Source organism: Lampris incognitus, chromosome 6, assembly GCF_029633865.1.
Source record: "Lampris incognitus isolate fLamInc1 chromosome 6, fLamInc1.hap2, whole genome shotgun sequence".
In the NCBI taxonomy this organism is placed as follows: Eukaryota; Metazoa; Chordata; class Actinopteri; order Lampriformes; family Lampridae; genus Lampris; species Lampris incognitus.
The window spans coordinates 45,252,922-45,274,056 of record NC_079216.1 but is presented as its reverse complement, the minus strand read 5'-3'; the positions used below and the strand labels follow the sequence as shown (position 1 = coordinate 45,274,056).

Below are 21,135 nucleotides of genomic sequence, written 5' to 3'. Positions count from 1 at the left end.
AACTGTCAACACAGAGGCAGGGGAGCCAGGCATCATCACACAATCACATAAACAATGCACACGACTTTACGCAACCCTTTTCATAGTTGCATACAACATAATCACACATCGCAGAATATTGCGTTGCGTGGCTCAGAAGGATGGATGTGAGGATGCTCTCCCTACCGTGGCCCCCCATCCATCCTATTGTTCAGTCATTCCTCCGTTGAGAGGGGGGCATGTGAAGGTGGACACTGACATGTTTAATTCAGGAGCCTTTGGATAAGTGTTGTCGCTATGCAGATTTATGTATAACCACCGAGCTGGGTACCATTCAACACATTTGTCGATATCGGTTAGAGTTGAATGGGAAGTTAGGATTTAACTGATCCCTTTACTAGGAGACTTGGCAAGAATTGCAGTTTTCTTTTTTTACTTTTTACCGACTGTGTTTCTCTTTTAAAGAGAAGTGCATGGATGATTTTGTAATGACTTTTTGCCATGATTATTGGGTTGCTAAATTTTACTGGCTTTTGTAGGGCAATCAGATGCTGAATTCTTCATATAGCTGAAAATGTGATACTCTAAACAGTTCATTAACTGATGACTGCTGCTTTGGTGTCCATTTATGAGAGTGATATAAGCATATTTTGAATAGGAATCTTGACTTGTGGTCATCTATTAGCTTCATCTCTTGTTTTGTGCCTGACTGCCAAAGATGGACTAGCCTAATGAGTTCCCAAAACCAGTCAAATGGGCTCCTGTCTCCTGCTGTGATGAAATATCCTATTGGGGAATATCACCTCTAGGAGATGGCAGGATTTTGTGACTGATGTTTTACAGGATCCATTAATATGCGTAGAGGTTTATTAATTAGGGCTGAGGAGTTGTCAGGCCTTGCGACTGTATATTACTGTGTTGCATTGTAATGCTGCATGGAATTGCAGGATCATAATAACAACACGTTCCCCATTCCAGCCTATTGATTTCATAACCCGGATCATCTTTAAGTGCTGCTGTCTGTTAAAGTCTAACGCCTATACACATCATGATCAATATTGCACATAAATCACTTCACCATGGGTCATCTTTTCTTTTTTTTACAAGAGGATGCGAGTCTTTGTGGTGTTTCTGTTGGGGAAATCTGCCCTTATTCCACTGTGTATTTTACATTCTGGAGAGGAAAGGGAGAGTGCTGAGGGATGGGGTGTATGAGACTTTTATCAGTCAAGATGAGAGTTGTGACAGGCTGAATCCCAGGCTTTCTGGGCTGTCTGTTGGAGTGTCCTTCAGACTGAGGGTTTGGATGACAAGACTTGGAAGAAAAGGGGAGGGGGTGGGGGAGGTGTTCAGATGACAGAAGGCTTTGCCTAATAGCCAGGCTGTTCTCAAGCAGTGTCTGTTTCACACACACACACACACACACACACACACACACACACACACACACACACACACACACACACACACACACACATGCTGAAGCTCTTTTTCTCCTCCCTGCTCCTCTGCTGTGGCCATATGTGGCTCTGACATCCCTCCATCTCTGATCGAGGGGGGAGGGGGCCAGGCAAGAAAAAGGGTCATCACATTAATATCATAACTCCTGCAAGAAGTAGAAAGTCTTAAGTCTGACATCTTTCCAAAGAGGTCCAGATTCCAAGACGGCTCGTCTGGGCACCTGGGTGGTTCTCTAATGGAGGCGGCGCCAGTATTCTGCCATGAGAGAAAGGGAAGGGGGAACCAGGGTATGTGTATGCATGCATGTGGGGAGGTTATTAAGTGAGAAAGACGGGAAGAAAGGGGTGGAGGTTAGCTCTGCCAGCCTGCCAAGTGTGTGGGCACTGCTGTGACCAGTCAGTCTTCATAATGGCTGTCTGGCCCTGGGACAAAGCCAGCCCAGCACTTGCATGACTGGCTATGTAGATCGGACCAGAAAGGATCCCCTCCAGCAAACCTGTATTTGATGGCTCCTGTGGTGACAACAGAGGATGGGAGGAGGAGACAAAGAGAGGAGGGAGGTGGGGGCAATGGGGACACTGCAAACGACAGACAAAGGTGCTTGGCTGACAGGTGGAACAGGAAAGGGGGCAGTAGAAGTAGAGATGTAAGAATGGGAGAACAAGGGGGGGGCATAATGGGCCAAACATGAAACGATTTAGGAATGATGGAGTATGGGGTATGGTGGTAAGCATATTTCAAAATGTTGGGCCTCCCTCACTTCCTTGTAGTGTTCTTATACTTTTGGATAGATTTGATATTACCCCTAGGAATGAGCATATTTGGGTGGCACTAAATCATAGTTGTTTTCTCAGAAGCCTTGGAGGAGGAACTTCCCTTTCTGTGCTCTGGTTGGTTCCAGCTCTTGTGACATCCATGGAGCAGGTTGCGGGTTAGATATCCTGCTCAGGAACACACTCACAGTGGCATTCAAACCAAACCCTGTAGTTGGGGCACAACCTCGCCATCACCCAGAAATATTATAGCCCAAACTACAGACTAATCTGTATTCTATAGACTATGTTTACATGCTGTCAATAATCTGATTTCGGTGAGTAATTGATGGTTTGGTTTAAGGTTTCCATATGTGTTGTGTTGCATGCAACCCCGCTTCCGACTGTTGGTGACTTCTTGGCAAATGTCTCCGTTTCTCTTTTTTCACCCATCCAAAATTTTAGGATATTAAGCGTCTTCATTTTATTGAACATAGACATTATTCAATAAAACATTGCTGACTTCTTCTTAACTTTGGGGACGCACAGATGCCCTGTATCTTGAGAGCGGAGAGCTCGAGATGGAATGTATGGTTTAAGGAGATCAGACAGGTAAGATGGGGGACGTCTGGGTAGCGTGGCGGTCTATTCCACTGCCTACCAACACGGGGATCGCCAGTTCGAATTCCCGTGTTATCTCCAGCTTGGTTAAGCATCCCTACAGACACAATTGTCCGTGTTTGTGGGTGGGAAGCTGGATGTGGGCATGTGTCCTGGTCGTTGCACTAGCGCCTCTTCTGGTTGGTCGGGGCGCTTGCTCGGGGGGGGGGGGGACTGGGGGGAATAGCGTGATCCTCCCACGTGCTACCCCCCCCCCCCCCCCGGTGAAACTCCTCACTGTCAGGTGAAAAGAAGCGGTTGGCGACTCCACATGTATTGGAGGAGGCATGTGGTAGTCTGCAGCCCTCCCCGGATTGGCAGAGGGGGTGGAGCAGTGACTGGGATGGCTCGGGTATCTGGCCAAGTACAGTTGGGGGGAAAGACAGGTAAGATGGGGCAAGCCAATTTATGATTTTATAAGTCAGCAGAAGCACCTTGAAGTCTGATCTAACATGGATAGGAAGCCAACGGGAGGCAAGAATTGGTGTAATATGGTCAAATAGTCTAGTTTTAGTTACGATTCTAGCTGCAGTATTCTGAACCATCTGAAGACTTTTAGTACTAGCGTGTGGCAGACCTGAAAATAGAGCATTACAATAATCAAGTCTGGATGAAAGAATGCATGTATTAGAGTCTCTGCTTCACCAAATTAATGTTTGCATCAGAGTTAAAAGTGTGGGATCTCCTTTTCTTGATTCTTGTTTATTGCCGTTCGCCATGTTGTCCTTTGTCTATCATTTCCAGGACAGATGCTTATAACAGGACTGGGTGTGTGCATACAACCTCTCAGAAAGAACTCTGATTAAGCTGTATGCAAAACAGAGGAAATCAAATAATTGATGGGGGAGAAAAATCTAGTTTGTTAATTGCATTATGCTTGCATCAGTTGTCCAACCAAGATGTTTGCAATAATCAGATTATTGCCCTGATGTGATTAAAAGCCATGGTTTTAACTTGCAGCATGTAAACACACTGTTCAGGTTATTTAGATGAACATCTGAATCTAAATATCCTAACCAAAAATGGAGAAAATGCACATTACCACAAGGAGTAAATGTAGTAAAATAAGCTCACAAGCAAGTGCAGCGTTTTTCTCTCTCAACTACTCGCCCCCTCCTTTTCTGACCCCCCCCCCCCAGGTTTCAGCTGCATGCTAAGCATTATGCTTATCTATGTTGTAGTGCTGTGCAACTGAGCTGACCATTTGGCAACCTTCCGCCAACTCAGTAGAGTAGAGTAGAGTAGCTTGTCCAGCCCGGTTACAGACGGGGCCCTGTGACTAACGCCGCTCCAGGCGTAGGTCTCGCTCCTGTGTCGTAAATGAAACGCTGAATCCGTAGTCTCTACTCATTAAATGGACCAGATCTGGAATTGCATCATAAACAGAGTGGACTGAGGCAGCGGTTTATCCCTTCTCCTGTTTTATCAAAAATACCATCGGATTACTTTATTGGAGTTCAGCTTCCGTGCTCTGCATTAGAATAGCTTTTACAGTTAAGAACCGGTGATGTGCTCTTATTTCTCAGTACAAAAAAAGGCGAAAGAAAATAAGAGAGCGGTGCTTTGAAGTTGAAACCCGTTCTTTACCGCGCTATTACACCCAACTTGTCTCATTTATTTACTCTCAAATTCCTTTGTTATGGACAGTTGGGATGCCGTTGAGATGGCTCCATTATCTCCTCTCTCATCCCTTCCGTAGGATTTCATACACATCATTCATTTCCATTTAATTGCTGATCAAGGCTGTAACGGCTCTGGGGAACGAGGAACACAGATGCGGCTCGCAGCCCTGCGCTTTCTCAATGGAGGGAGAGCAATTGTTAAGGAGAGTAATTGAGTAATTGTTTATCATCTGATTGCATTTCAGACAACAAGGGCTTTTAAGGGCACCGTATGGTACAACACCCCCATCCTCCCTTCCTTCCCTCATGACAGTGTTTGTGCATGCAGCCATCCCTGGAGTCAAGAACATTGAACTCCATTTTAATTTCACTCTCATAATTAATGAGTGGTTCTGTTTCAGCAGCCTGCGTGCATGGGATTGCCACAACAGTCCCCCAATTATTTCCTCACTTACCCCTGTGGCAACTGTAATTGTAAAATCACTAAATGAGCCAATGTAAGATTGACTCTTTAGTGTGGTTAATGTCCTTATCTGGGCAGGGCTGCAATAATTCCTATGAATGATTAGCGGCAGGTGCCAGTGTTGGAGTGAGTGGGGAAATTAGCTTGTGGAGCAGTTTTCATTTGACTCTCAACATGTCTCTGCGGCTCCAAAAAGCAGCAACGCAAGCGCACCATTTTATTTTGCATCACTGACCTTGTGAATTACTCCCTGATGTTTCATAGCCTGCATGCTTGAGGAGGACACATCCCCTGAATAATATATGCAACACACAGTGGGGCTGACCGCATGCAGCTGTTGGTGGTAGGGATTGCATTTCCTAATGTGCATTTTAACATAGCATGCATAAACATTTTCCTAATGTGCATTTTAACATAGCATGCATAAACATGGTCTTCGGTGGGGGGGCACACTCGGGACTGTACATCTGGTGGATGATGAGATGGATTTATCCTCAGTGCTGTTTTGGGGTGGGGGGTTGTTTTGTTTTTTTTTGACAAGATTTCTCAGTAAGCAGTGCACATTAAAAGGTCATGTTAAGCAACCTACAACTCTTTTGCCGCCCCATGATGCTTTTCCTGTTGCTATGCACTATCTCCTTCCTGCTTAATATTAACAACATGCATATCTCACACAGCGTGGCACACAGCGTGGCACACAGCATGGAAGTTTGAGCGTCGTTTACAAAGGGAATTTAATCACAGTACCTAGTGCATAGTTCTCATAGACCACCAGTCACTGCTGACAGCAAAAGAGAATGATGAGATCATGTCGCTGCTGGTAGCCATTCTGCTGTGAGCTGTGACAGCAGCCTCTCTAGCGATGTAGTGCAACAAGAAAGGAAGCTTTGTTTCACTCTACTGCACAGCGTTTCAAATTTAAGGATACAACCAGCAATTAATATGACCTGAATCTGGATCGAAATCTAACTTATTTGTCAGTATACCCAAATAGTTGGTTCCAAAATAAGTTGAAACCGTTGACAAAAGGTAAAAAAAACAAAACGAAAAAAACAAGCAATTTTACTTTCACAGAATAGGGATTGCATTCTATTTCACTCTTAATTTACATATATTCTTGAGTTACTGTTCTAGATGAAAAACAAACATATTACAAATATACAAGCCAAAAATTTAAACCCCAGCATATTAATGGAAATTGCTATTAATCAGAATCAGCTTTATTGGCTAAGTGTGCCTATGCACATGGGGAATTTGACTCCGGTTTACCGCAGCTTCTAGCAGTTGCAGACTCACACACAAAAAAAAAGAAAACACAACAAAGAAAAAGAAGAAAGAAAAAAAAAGATGAAAAAAATAAATGGTACAATAACAGGACATTGGAGGCAATCATGTATGCACAACAGCTATGTCACTACTGTACAGAGAATTGTTATGGTTGAATAATAATAAATCAATCTTATATAGCGCTTTTCTAACACTCAAAGTCGCTTTACAATAAGCGGCAGTGGAACAAGACAACAGATAAACATAACACAGACGTACAGGGGTGGATGGGAAGGGGGGCTACGAGAAGGTGAAGCGGCAGCCACACACGACGCCAGCAGTATGCTCTGACTTAAGCAGATACAAAAGGGCAAGAAAAACAAAAAACAACAGCACTGTAGACATTGGTTTTCTGTAGGGGTTTACTCCCGTAGCCTATTCCTCTCCCGAGGTATCCACTAGGCAGTGGCACTATTTAACCCATAGCTGGGGGAATAATCAACAACCTGTACCCATATCCATCCATCCATTAACCAGACCGCTTATCCTGCTCTCAGGGTCGCGGGGATGCTGGCGCCTATCCCAGCAGTCATTGGGCGGCAGGCGGAAAGACACCCTGGACTGGCCGCCAGACCATCACAGGGCTAATTAGGGTCTGTAGGGTGTAAATGTGATCTGTAGTGCGGTGATTTGGTACAAAGCCAATCTGACCCATATTATACTATATTGCTTATATACTATATTGCCCATACACTATACCATATACCATACCACAACCCATCATGCCCATATACAATGCTATATACACCCACTATATTACACTATATTATCTTATATACCAGAAGTATACACCATATGTTCACCTACCATCCACCTCACAACTACATACTATATTGTATACCTAGCATGTTACAACCACATTAACAGCAATAATTTTTAACCAGTATACAGCAGTTGAATATGTATTTACAATTGTACATTTGTATTCCACATCTGCTTTAATGAGGTAGTGTACATCATATATTTAAACATAGAATAAAGATTAGGTTACACTTTCTATGAAGCTTGCATCTATAACGCCCTTTAAGTGTAGCTGTAAGTCATTGTAATATTCATTATAATCATGTATACGCCCTCACAACACCTCATAACCACCTTTATGATACATTATGTCAATTTAAAACGGATTTATGTATTATAAATATGTCATCATTGGCCTGTTTTATCTGTCAAATGTCATTAATGCATCATAGCCAACTTGTTTTGCTGAAGTTTTGTAGAGATGCATAATGAGACTTCAGTGCTATTTCAGAGTCTTCAGCCATAGCTGTTAGTCATTGTAATACACATTATAGGAAAGTATGGGCGTTATAGATGCTTATAGGACCTTATAGATGCAAGCTTCATAGAAAGTGTTACCAAAGATTTTATTAATAACAAATTGTGGCAAGTCTCATGCCACAGGGAGGGTTCAAAGGTGGGGGACGAAAACACAGTGTTTCTTTATGTACAATCTTTATGGTAGGTCAGTGTCCACGCTCTCACGCTGCACGGGCCGGTGCTCAGCATTGCCAGAGCGTCCTCGCTCTGCTACTGTCTTCGTGTTTCCCCGTGTCTGCTGTGTTCACTTGTGTGGTCGTCAGTGTCAGTCCAGGACCCAGCTGTACTGCAGAATATAAAAAGCAGGTTGTTAGACTTGCACACCTGAGGCTGATCATCAGTCAGCTTCACTATCATGTCTGCTCCCCCATGACCCCCCCCCAACCTCCCCCCTCTCATTTCTCCACTTGCAGCTGAGGCTAAACCACATTGATTTCGAATATTGGTGTGGGTCACTACCCACACCAATATTTCAAAATAAATATTTTTATAGCCTTCAAATGCATGTAGTACTCGTATAGTTTTTATGTGATCGGTTCTTATGTTAAAAGCTGAGAGGAAAACGTTTTAAGAATTAAAAGGTCCTCCTCAATAAACTGCTATGCGCACAAAGTCGTAATGCGAAAAGGGCTGCCGCCCTGCAGTTACAGATTTAAGACTTTCAGGTAATTTAGAGTTTAATGTTGAAGGAACAGTTCCTCCCTTATCTCATTTCATAAGAGCATTACTATGGTTATTGTCCCTGCACTTGCACTCACATCAAACATCTCTGTGCATGTTTGCATCCTAGTTGGATTGTGTGTGTGCGCGCGTGTCTTTTGTTTCCAAATTACAGAGCTCCAGCTTTCCCCCCACCCCCCTTCCAAGGACAAGATTTTAAGACAAAAGCCTAGTCAGTGTACTCTGCTGCTGTGTAGAATCTCAAGCTGTACACCAGTAAAGAAATGCTCAGCAAATCATTACTATTAGCGTCTGATTTTCCCATCCATGTTGTTGCATCAACTTTTTTTTTTTTTTGGCTGTGCACATTACTCTAGCACAAGGATTGTCATCTGCAGCATAGTATCACAGACAAAATGCTCATATGCAGTGTATTGCAGTTCCCAAAAATAAACGGCAGTTTCTAAAATACGTTGCCTGGCAACATTTTGTCACATGCCTACCATTATGTGTCAGCAATGAATAAAAGCACTGTAGCACTATAACTTTATAGGTATGTTTAGGTATTGGGTTAGAGATGGTTAGGCATTGGCTTGGTGTAGTTAAGGTTAGGGTAAGGGCCTGGTGGACCAGTCGTTAATCATAGTCATCAATATTCCTCGTATGCCCATGTATCTTTCAGGGAGTGTATTCCCCGTTTCCTGCGGTGTATTTCCGTTTCCTCCCATGCACCCTCTCCTGCACTTCGTCAACAATGCCATGTGAGTCATTAGGTTTTTGTATCATGTTGGTTGCTTGTTTCTGGTTTTGCATCATTGAATGAACACAAGTTGCTGTTAGCGGACAGTCACTTTGACTATACTGTCTCACGAAATCAAGGATACAAGTAGCATGGACTTGTGCTTGTTATTATATCTAATATGCTGGTATTGCATGTGCCTCTAACAGCAGTCACATAGTACTAAACATTTGATACGTTGTTGACATGCATCGCCTGCACATGACAGAATGTTTTTAACATATTTTGGGAAACACAATTAGTTGTATATGTGTCATCTGTGAGGCTGGGTTCACCTGATGGCATTCATATTTATGCAGAGCATCTTTCTTTCCTGTCCCCTTGCCAGAGCCTAAACAGCCTCCAGTTGAGCCGATGTTACTTCCTGCCACGTTCTTCAGATTTCCTCCCTCTCTTTGCTCTCTGGGTCCATTTCCTCCCCCGTGAGTTGTGGGAGATGGGTTGATCTCTCTTTTCCTTCCATCTGCCTCTTGCCTCCCTCTCTGGTGCCATGCCATCGCCCCCATCATTTTTTCCTCTCTGTGTTTCCCCTCGTTGCGATCCAGCCTCACCTCCCGCTCTAGCTGGCAGGTGTGTTGTGGTGCAGACTGCTGGTGGATCGTGTGTGGATGGGGATGAGGGAGGCTTTTAATTGAAAGCGTGTGTGCAGGGGCTATTTTTAAATTACACATTTCTACAGAGGCTGTGGGATAAAAGGAAATGGAATAAACTCGCTGACAGGAGAGAGGGGATTGGCTGACAAGGGGAGAGAGAGAGAGAGAGCGAGAGAAACATCTTTCAGGACAATGGCCAATTAGACCCTGTAGAGCATTAGCTAAGAGATGTCAAATTATTCATATTCCCTCTACCTTTGTTTTTTTCTTCTTTCACAAAAGATTATCATCTGACTCTTCTCTCTCTCTCTCTCTCTCTCTCTCTCTCTCTCTCTCTCTCTCTCTCTCTCTCTCTCTCTCTCTCTCTCGTCCCCACTCCATTAAAGCGGTCCTCCTTCTTTCTCCTTATCCCTCTTCACTTCTTTATTTCTCCTCATCCTGCTCAGTCATCTCTCATCGCAAGAAGCTGTTTGTGGTGTTAAATCATCCTGGAGGAGCGACAAGTTTCACTTCATTAAGTTGTGACGAAGTGCGAGCGCTTTACCCAAGAGCAAGGGTAAGAGCCTGTCCTTATGCGCTCTATCAATACCCATTAGGGATCCTCTCTCATTAGGGCCAGATCTCACAGGTCCCCGGGGCTTGAGGAATAGGCCCTGCCACCTTATATGATGGTGAGCACCTAGAAGGCAGCACCCCTGTTTCGACATGCAAATTGCCATTCTTATTTTCCCCCATGGTTGATTGCTACCAGTGCAATATAGTCAAAGTGGTCACTCAACCTCTCTGTTTAATCAAGAAACTCAGCCCCCCTGACTCCTTCTCCTCCTCTTTTTCCCTACTAAGTGTTCCTTTTCACCTCACTCCATTATTTCATACCTCTTGCCCCCGCCTATCACCACCATTCGTTATGTCCAAGCTGCTGCATTATCATTATTCATCCATCAGTCATGGCGGATCATGATGGGAGTTCTGTGGGAATTTAAACTTAATCGGGATGAGGATTAGGGCTGGGCAAGATATTGATATTGATATCGTGATATGAGACTAGATATCATCTGGGATTTTGGATATCTTGATATGGCATAAGTGTTGTCTTTTCCTGATTTTAAAGGCTGCATTACAGTAAAGTGATGTAATTTTCTGATTAGACTGTTCTAGCTGTTATATTATTAGCCTTTACCTACTTAGTTGTTATGTAGGCATTACTGATGATGGCAGCAACCGGAAGTCATAGCAGCAGTAGTAGTAGTAGATTTATCAAAAATCAGATTGTGTAAATGTTTTGTGAAAGCACCAATCCCCACTATATCGTCACAATATCGATATCCAAAAATTATTGTGATATTTGATTTTGTCCACATCGCCCAGCCCTAATGAGGATCCCGCCCTCCTCCACCTCTGAAAGAGCTCTTTGGGGCTGTGGCCAAAACAGAACTGCATGTCAAAAGACATGTGTGAGAGAGAGAGAGAGAGAGAGAGAGAGAGAGAGAGAGAGAGAGAGAGAGAGAGAGAGAGAGAGAGAGAGAGAGAGAGAGAGAGAGAGAGAGAGAGGAGAGAGAGAGAGAGAGAGAGAGAGAGAGAGAGAGAGAGAGAGAGAGAGAGAGAGAGAGAGAGAGAGAGAGAGAGAGAGAGAGAGAGAGAGAGAGAGAGAGAGAGAGAGAGAGAGAGAGAGAGAGAGAGAGAGAGAGAGAGAGAGAGAGAGAGAGAGAGAGTGAGGTCAGACATTAGAAAACATAATGCTTGCTTGCTCCCTCCCCCTCCCCAAAAGAGAGAAGGCATTAGGAAGCTTTATTTCAGTCTATCAGTCCCATTCAAACTCTTTTCGTTCTCCAACCCTCTATCTTGAATGCATCGCCATAGCCCTACACAGTTTAAGAATTCACAAATTCCCACACACTGAGTGTAATGTCCATCCACCACCCAGGTGCCCAAGTCGTATCTTTCCCTGATCCTCAGACAGTGATCTCCATAGTGGACTTTTCAGCTCAGCTTGCCCTCATGTCCACAGGCCACGGTCACACCAAGGGGAGGAGACAATGATTGGTCCTAATCAATAATACATTGACTGCATTAAAGACTATGAATAAATCATGGTTGGTAAGATCCAGTAACACACCACCCACATGTACACATGCACACGCCCATACACAGACACACACACACACAACTGATCCTCTTTAAAGGCCAGAGAGGATGAAAACATAGAGAGATACATGGCATATACACAGCATACATATAGGAGATATTTTTACTTAGGAATATACACAATACACACCGAGGCACACAAACACCACACACCCTTCTCTCTGTCATTCTCTCTCGTTCTTTCTCTCCTCCCTCCCTCTCTCTCTCTCTCTCTCTCTCTCTCTCTCTCTCTCTCTCTCTCTCTCTCTCTCTCTCTCTCTCTCTCTCTCTCTCTCTCTCTCTCTCTCTCTCTCCCCCAAGTAATGGCCTTTTTTCTTGTGGGTGGAATAAATAACTTGTTACATTCATGTGTCCTAAGGCTTAGCACAAGGACCGTCTGAATATAAATAGTTCATTTGCCTCCATAGGGGAGGTGTCTCTTTGTGCCATATGAATATATTTGTAATTACTTTTTTTTTTATGGTGAGCAAGGTGACTGTTTTGGCTGACTGGAGATGCAAGATTAAATTGCCTTACACAAATAAGTCTGCCAACATTTTACCTAACCACCATCTCCGACACGGGGGGGGGGGGGTGAGAGTGCGTGCTCAGTTCAGCAGAGCTTTACTGCTGCTCTGAGAACCAGTTAACAGCCCGTCTAATGCTGGAGACACCCAGAATACTGAGTGAAAGGGACATCGCAGATGAAAATACATATGCCTGCCCTGCCAAGATTTCAAATTGGAAAAGGCTCTTTTGGATTATAAATATAATCACAATAGGTTCATGCTGACTGCACCACAGCTAAACCCTATATTAATATATATTATTACCTCAATTTTCTAATATCATCCCCTTTCGGCTTCCAGTAAAGTTGAACTCACTGCCAAGTGTGTGTGTGCGTGTGTGTGTGTGAGAGAGAGAGAGAGAGAGAGAGAGAGAGAGAGAGAGAGAGAGAGAGAGAGAGAGAGAGAGAGAGAGAGAGAGAGAGATGGTGGATGCATATCTGTGAACCTTTGATGATGGGTTGCAAGTTTGCGCTGTGATGATGTGCTCCTCCTGGAGGTGCTTGATGGGAGGAGAGGCAGCAGCTCTTTGTCTCTGCCATCAGAAGTGTGTCAGAGAGGAATACTCAGGGAGCAGTGCTCAGGGAGATGTTGCTGCTTATTAATGAATACGTGGCTTTGCTCCCAAAAACTGTTACTACAGAGAGAGATGCTGAGGAAGAATAGAAGATATGTCAGTAATGGTTCGGAGCTTCAATGCACGGAGCCTTTGTTGTGCTTTGTGTGTACTAGCCGAGACCACGGTGCGGTGAACCTGAAGGTTTTCAAGGCATTTCCAGCAACCTTTCTAGCTCAAGTACACGGCAGTTAAAATCAATGGAATGACTCTTAGAGCAGTCATATGGTAGACGAGAATATTCTCAAGCCACTATTGGATATCATAAGACAGCTGTTATAAAATCAATGAGTACATATACTGGGGCGTCCGGGTGGCGTGGCGGTCTGTTCCGTTGCCTACCAACGTAGGGATCGGCGGTTCAAGTCCCCATGTTGCCTCCGGCTTGGTCGGGCATCCCTACAGACACAATTGGCTGTGTTTACAGGGAAGCCAGATCTGGGTATGTGTCCTGGTCACTGCACTAGTGCCTCCTCTGGTCAGTCAGGGTGCCTGTTCGGGGGAGGACTAGGGAGAATAGCATGATCCTCCCATGTGCTACATCCCCCTGGCAAAACTCCTCACTGTCAGGTGAAAAGAAGCGGTTAGCAACTCCACGTGTGTCGGAGGAGGCATGTGGTAGTCTGCAGCCCTCCCCGGATCAGCAGAGGGGGTGGAGCAGAGACCGGGATGGCTCAGAAGAGTGGGGTAATTGGCCGGATACAATTGGAGTGCGTGAGAGAGAGAAGGAAATATAAATATATATTGGCCCTTATCAAATCAAGCCTTTTACATTAGAAATGGTCATTGCAATTTGCAACGAGTGCCAAGTTCTATTCATGGCTCTACTCATATTGTTCACAAGTGCGGTGTTTGTTTCCAACTGTATCTTAAAGTATAGGTTGCTATACATATTGTTATTCAGGAAAGAGAATAAAAGTAACAACAATCGGCAAACCTCATAAAATGTTTGCCAGTAAAGGCCAGGGGGACACTCTAGCCTACATGCTAAGAAGGCTGAGCTCATTTTAATGATCACCCATGATTAAAAGAAGGCATGTGACAAAGCATTTGCTCTCATTATTCAGAAAATTCTAGCCTGACTCACAATTTGCATTTGTTTCCTTTTAAAAAAAATTTTTTTTGCATTCCCGTTCTGTCTCATTTTATTCCACATACTCTAAAAGCTCTAAATAGTGACACTACATGTGCCTTATTAAAATGCAAGCATGCTTGTCTAGGAAATTGTTCATTCATTTTGTTCCCAACTGCGTGTTACCATTTATAGAGTTGAGGGGGAAATGATATGGGTACTCTTTTTAAGAATCGCCCTCTACAGCCTGTGTTATCTCTAAACATGAACCACACTCCGTAAAAGGGGTAGAAATGAGGGGACCAAGTATCTGATCTTAAATGCCATAACAGTGTACCTCACTGGTATCCAATCTAAGGGCAGAATGATGCTCTTGTCACCCTCACTAGGCTGTCCAATTAGAGTCCGTGATTAGCAGCCTGTCTCCAGTGAAAGAAATTAGATCTATGAGACTTGCTCAGATTGCTCCCTGCTTTTCAACAATCACTTTATCTCTGTCACTCCAGAGCCCCTGATATAAAACTAACATTATGGGTGATTTCTACTTAAGCCGTCCCTCATTTGAAGCTGATTACATTTCATAAGGGCTCATTATATTTCTGTAGTGTGTTGGGTGTGAGTGAGTGTGCATTTGCTTGGTTGAGCATGCATTTATTTGTGGTGGTGTGCAACTCTATGCAAGTTTCTTTGAAAGAGTGACAGAAAGAAAAGGGGGTTGTGGGACAAACTAGGTGAGAGCCTTATCTATGTTTCCCAGACGGCATGGTGGCCCAGTGGTTAGCACTGTTTCCTCACAGCGAGAAGGTCTTGGGTTCGAACCTCAGGCCATCCCAGGTCCTTTCTGTGTGGAGTTTGTATGTTCTTCCTGTGTCTGCATGGGTTTCCTCTGAGTACTCCAGTTTCCTCCCACCATCAAAAAGACATGCATGTTAGAGTTAATACTCCTATCTATGTCCCTGAGCAAGGCAATGGAAAGAAGAACTGGAGTTGGTCCCCGGGTGCTGCAGTTGCCCACTGCTCCTATTCAATAGGATGGGTTAAATGCAGAGAACAAATTCATTGTAAGAATAGAATTTGTGGGAAGAACACAACGGCAAAATAAAGTGACTTTCTTTTTCTTTCTGTGTTTCTTCCAGGCTGCCAGAGCCAAGGCGGGACCCCGTAGACCCACGGGACTATGACGACAATGAGCCGGGACCATCAATGGACCATGCTCCCTGATACTATCAGACAAATCAGCACCAGACCACCAGCCCTCCCACATCTGCTCCGCCCAGTCCAGACTGACCGCAAGGCTAGCATACTCATCTCCCTTCACCATCCATCCTGATGTCTGCCAACCATGAGCTGACCTTGAAAAGGCTGCTATGTAAAATATGGATGGCCACATCTTTTCTGCCCTTAAACTTTCAATTCCTCACTAGCTACTCGATCTCTTTAATTGAAGCACACGATTCCTGTGCAATCAATTACATCAGGGTCAATTTCCAAAGCCAGTCAGATGCTTGGCTGTCCAGTGAGTCTGGCTTACTCAGTGAGGAGACTGGATAAGCAGCCAAGATGTTTCACTTTTCATTTACTTGCAGAATTTTTTTTATTTTTTTTTTATTTTTTAACAAACATTCTTGATAATGCAGGAGAGAGAAAACATTTGTCACATCATATCTGGCACTGCTGATTTCTAGCCATGTGCCATTAAGATTTATTTGTATAGATAGATAGATAGTTGACTTTATTAATCCCCGCAGTGGAGGGAATTTAAAACATTATAGCAGCGAGATACATTAAAATACAAATAACAACAGATTGGGTCAATAAACAATAATAATAATAGTAATAATAATAATAATAATTCACAGCAAGAAGGTCCTGGGTTTGAGCCCCGGGGTAGTCCAACCTTGGGGGTCATCCCAGATTGTCCTCTGTGTGGAGTTTGCATGTTCTCCCCATGTCTGTGTGGGTTTCCTTCGGGTGCTCCGGTTTCCTCCCACAGTCCAGAGACATGTAGGTCAGGTGAATCGGCCATACTAAAATTGTCCCAAGGTGTGAATGTGTCTGCCCTGTGATGGACTGGCAGCCTGCCCAGGGTGTCTCCCCACCTGCCACCCAATGACTGCTGGGATAGGTTCCAGCATCCCGCAAGCGGTTTGGATAATGGATGGATTGATGGATAATAATAATAATTTAAAAAAATATAAGTTTCAAGTGTCCTCGTAAAGGCAAGTTAGTCCACGAGCAGTTCAATGTCAGCAGGCCTGACAAAGGCAGAGGAATTGTAAAATCTGATAGCACCTGGCAGGAATGACCTCCTGTATCGTTCTTTAAAACAGCAGGGTTGAATGAGCCTGTTGCTGAAGGTGCTCTTTAGCTTGGCTAACATGTACATGTTGTGTAGGGCATGGGAGGTGTTGCCCAGGATTGCCAGTAGTTTACCCAGCATCCTGTCCTCCATCACCTCCTCCAGTGTGGCCAGCTTGGATTCAATGATAGACCCAGCCTTCTTTTTTAGTTTATTCAGTCTGTTGGCGTACTTTGTATTGATGCCTTCGCAGGTATGTGGGTATACAGGTTTTTGCCCAAACCAATCCACAAAACCTATTGATTTCACAAATTCGTTACTGCTTCTCTGGTTGTTGGTATGCTAATTAATGAAATCAGCTGGTGCATTAGTGTTGGTTGGAAACAAAACCTGTGTACCCTCAGCTCTTAATGGCACATGGTTGGGAGCCCCTGCCTTAGACCTTTGAGAGAATATGCATTACAAAGTGTGGTTTCATATTTTACTGTAGTATGGTGGTGAGAAAAGGAAATATGTACAAGTGATTACGATGTGTGTTTGTTGATTCTGTTGTTGCTTCCTATTTCCATTATTACCCTGCTACCCTCCCGTCTCCCCTCATTTTCTTCTCTTTCTCTGCCTGAAACATCTTTAGATTTTGCCCTTCCTACCCATTATTTATTTGCACGCATGCTTGTCAGATCCATCATCAGAGGACGTTGTGACATCCATTGATTGGTGAGTGTTGCTGAGTCCATGTTAGGTGGAAATCGAACCATAATTTGACTGTGCACAATAGCACTCCCACAGTGTCAGCATTCTGCGTAATGTAAAGGCTCATTAACCCGTGAGCAATCTATGGTGTGTGACAGGGTACAGTCCAGAGACGTAAACGGACCTTCCACATTGGCCCACTCAATCATGTCCCTTAGGCATAACATAATGCTGCAAGTCTGTTCATAGTCAGGATTGTCTTTAGTGTGATTTGTTCTGTTGCCTTAAAATCAAAGTTTAAAGTGCTGTTATCTGTAAAATGTGGGACATGTTAAGACAGCAAGAATTCTGTAATGTAGCACTGCAGTGAGTTGTACAGAGTTGTTTATCCACCCGAGGGAAATGTTGCTTTCTCAACAGCCTATTGAAATGATTCCAATCAACAGCTCTGTCTCTGTACTTGTTTAGTGGAAGACATCAGTCAGAACTGTCTGATGTCTATTTTTGTCATAAAGTTGCTTGTTTCTTGAATTTGATGGTGAAGATGTTGTTCATTTATCCACTTCGAGAGCAGTTTCTTCATTATTGTTTTATTCAACAAAACACCAGCCCCTAAATACCCTGTTTACTTATTTTGCGAGATCCTCGCTGGCAGGTGACACCCTTAAAGAGAGATGAACTGGAGTCGGGGTGGGAAAAGACAGGTTAGAAGTTTTTCTTCATCAAGATTGTAGGGAACCCCCCCACTTCCACCCCCCTCAATTTATTGGACTGGATTGGGAATAGGTTGGGAAAGAGCAGCAGTGAAGCTGTTTAAAGTTCTATCTACTTGAAGATGGTTGCATTTAAATGCAGACTGGGTATTGCATGAAGATCCACCGCAAGCCAAAACCTTTATTCATCACCCACAGCCACAATCAAAAACACCTTTTCTTGCCCTCACTAATTTTGTGTATCTATTTTTCCCCCTCTTTTCTTCTCTGGCCTTCCCAGACTAAAGCAGCATGCAACACACGTCAGCTTTACACCTTCTTTCAACCTTAACCGAGGTGCTCCATCAAGCTGAGAAAGTTTTCTCAGCAGTTCTGCTTTCTTTGCATTGAGATATTGACTCAGAGAAACTCATTAAGCCAGTGGTCATGGTTATTTGGGTGGTTACGCATGGTTTTTCACCCTGCCTTTATAGAAATAATGTGGCTTAATAACTTATTGTAGGAGGCATTGATCGCATTCGAAATGACTAAGCCACTGCAGTATCAACGGACCACAGCGCTCAAGTCCACACAACTTATGTTACTTTTTTTAAACATGTATTTGTTAAGTTTCCTTTCTTTATCTACACATGTTTTTTTTTAAGATACAATATATCAATATATAATTTGCGAGGGAATGTGAAGAATTGCCTAAAAACCCTCCAGGGTCTTCAAAAGTGTCATTCTCCAGGCAGCATATTACAGGAAATAATTACAGCAATGTAGTGTACACAATTTGTATGTATCCATCAGTAATTTTAGACGCAGTAAAGAACAGACATAGTTTAGCATTGCACTTAACAATCCATCCCATAAACACCCATCTGTTACACAAGTATAATAATCAGTCATAGTCATAAGACACACACACCTCAAGAACACTCATTTATAATACATGCAAGTATTATACACAAACACTGTCATGAATAGACTAAGAGCATACACACATGATATGGCTTGGTTTTCATAAGACAAAAAAGATGGAGAAAAACAAATAATGACAAAAGAAAAACAAGCGATATTCCATAACAGGCCTTTATGGAACTACAGATGAAAATTAGCTATAAACTAACTCTGGTATAGTACTTAAAATGGTAACATTTGTTTAATACTGTACAGGTTGGATCCAGCTTATATAGGCAGTCAATGTGGAAAATATTGGTTGGTTATGAGAAGTGATTTCAGGGCTCTTAAACTGCTGTGAAGACTAATTTAAAAAAATGTAAAGGCATAGAATTCCATATTTTGGAACCTCAGTAGAATATACTAAACTGATATTGGGAAGTACGGGAATGGGATATAAGGAGACAAACTATGTGTGGAGTAAGTATGAAATTGATAATTGTATGCAAATATAGAAAAAAGGGGGGGATTCCTTTTAAAGAACTATGAACAAATAAACCAATCTAGAGATGGCTCACTTGATAAATGCTGAGGACACCTAACTAAAGAAATAGAGGCTGAGAGGAATGTCTTTTATGTATATAACTCGTGGTCATGGCCCTGACATGAGGTTTCCAAGATAAGGATTCATCAAACAGAACGCCAAGGAATCATGTAATGACAATAAATAATAATAATTACATTTATATGTAGAACGCTCATTAGTTGTGGGGATATTATCAATTACAATTTTAGATGAGTTTAAATCCCTGATGTAAGGCCAAAAAAGATTAAGCTTTTTTTTGTGTTAAGTGATAGTTAGTTGGACACCTTAATGATGGAGCCAGGATCTTTATGCAAATAGAAGACACTTGTGTCATCTGCAAATAAAATTTTAGACAGTTTGTCAAAGACATTGTTGAAGTCATTAGTATATATCAAAAACAACAAGGGCCCAAGAATTGAGCCTTGTGGTACGCCAGAGTCTACTACTACTACTTTCGGCTGCTCCCATTAGGGGTCGCCACAGCGGATTATCCGTTTCCATAAGTCTTATTTATGGTCCGCATATTTGATTTGGCAAAGATTTTATGCCGGATGCCCTTCCTGACGCAACCCTCCCCATTTGTCCGGGCTTGGGACCGGCACTAAGGATGCACTGGCTTGTGCATCCTCAGTGGCTGGGTTCTTGTGGTACGCCAGAGTATGGGAAGAAAATGAGAATTGGGGCGTCTGGGTAGCGTAGCAGTCTATTCCGTTGTCTACCAACACGGGTCTCACCGGTTTGAATCCCCGTGTTACCTCTGGCTTGGTCGGGCGTCCCTACAGATACAGTTGTCCGTGTCTGCAGGTGGGAAGCCGGATGTGGGTACGTGTCCTGGTCGCTGCACTAGCACCTCCTCTGCTTGGTCGGGAAGCCTGTTCGGGGGAACTAGGAGGAATAGCATGATCCTCTCACGCACTACGTCCCCCTGGCAAAACTCCTCACTGTCAGGTGAAAAGAAGCGGCTGGCGATTCCACATGTATCGGTGGAGACGTGGTAGTCTTCAGCCCTCCCCGGATCGGCAGAGGGGGTGGAGCAGCGACCAGGACAGCTGGGAAGAGTGGGGTAATTGGCCAGATGCAATTGGGGAGAAAAAGGGGAGAACATTTTTAAAAAAGAGAGAGAATTGGTTCCATCTAGGATACAAACAAACTGCTGTCTATCTTTAAAGTAACTGGTGAACCAAAGCAGTGCATTGTTTCTTACTCCAAGATGTGAAAGTTTCTGAAGAAGAATATGGTGATTAACTGTGTCAAATGCCTTAAGTCTTAAAAAAAAAAGCTAGTGTCTTCCTTTCTATCTCTAGCTTTGTATATTAATTAGATGTGTAATTGCCATATATGTTGAATGTATCTAAATCCATACTGATGTGTCTATATAAAATATTGTACTTGTTAAAATGTTCAATTAATCTTTGAAAGATGAGGTTTTCAAGTACTTTTGATATGGTAGGCAGAATGGAGATGGGTCTATAATGGTTGAAAATGGCTGGGTCATCATTCAACTATTCAGCTATTTATTTGGTCCTTATTTTAACAGTGTTACGAAAGCATACACATATACAGATAAATCATAAATTATATCAAACAAACAATTACATCTTAAATAATCTTATAATAATCTTGTATCTTTCTCTGATCGCAGCATATTCAATGCCATCCAATGATCATGCACATTCAAGATTCAATATTCGATTAGTTACGTCTCATTATAAAAGTACAAGAGAATAAAATTCTTGAGTTTCAGCTTCTCAACACTGCAGCAACAATAGCAATAAAATAACAAAACAGAACAAAAAAGCATTAATAATAATAAATAGTGGGTGCTGTGTGTGTGTGTGTGTGTGTGGGCCCAGCCTTAATAAATGTGCATATGTGTGTGTAGTTGTTTGCATATTTGTGTGTTTGTGTATGCCAAGCTACTTGTGTGTGTGTGTGTGTGTGTGTGTGAG

At 43.1% G+C, this 21,135-nt stretch overlaps 1 protein-coding gene across 2 annotated transcripts in view; it reads left to right on the top strand.

The window, feature by feature from the left end:
• Positions 1-17,519, top strand: part of trim44 (tripartite motif containing 44) — a 62,522-nt gene extending 45,003 nt beyond the window's left edge. For both annotated transcript variants that reach the window (XM_056281928.1, XM_056281927.1), the window contains exon 6: positions 15,150-17,519. In XM_056281928.1, the coding sequence (XP_056137903.1) occupies positions 15,150-15,234 (85 nt within the window). In that variant the 3' untranslated portion in view covers positions 15,235-17,519. The remainder of the gene's footprint in view (positions 1-15,149) is intronic.
• Positions 17,520-21,135: the final 3,616 nt, after the last annotated feature.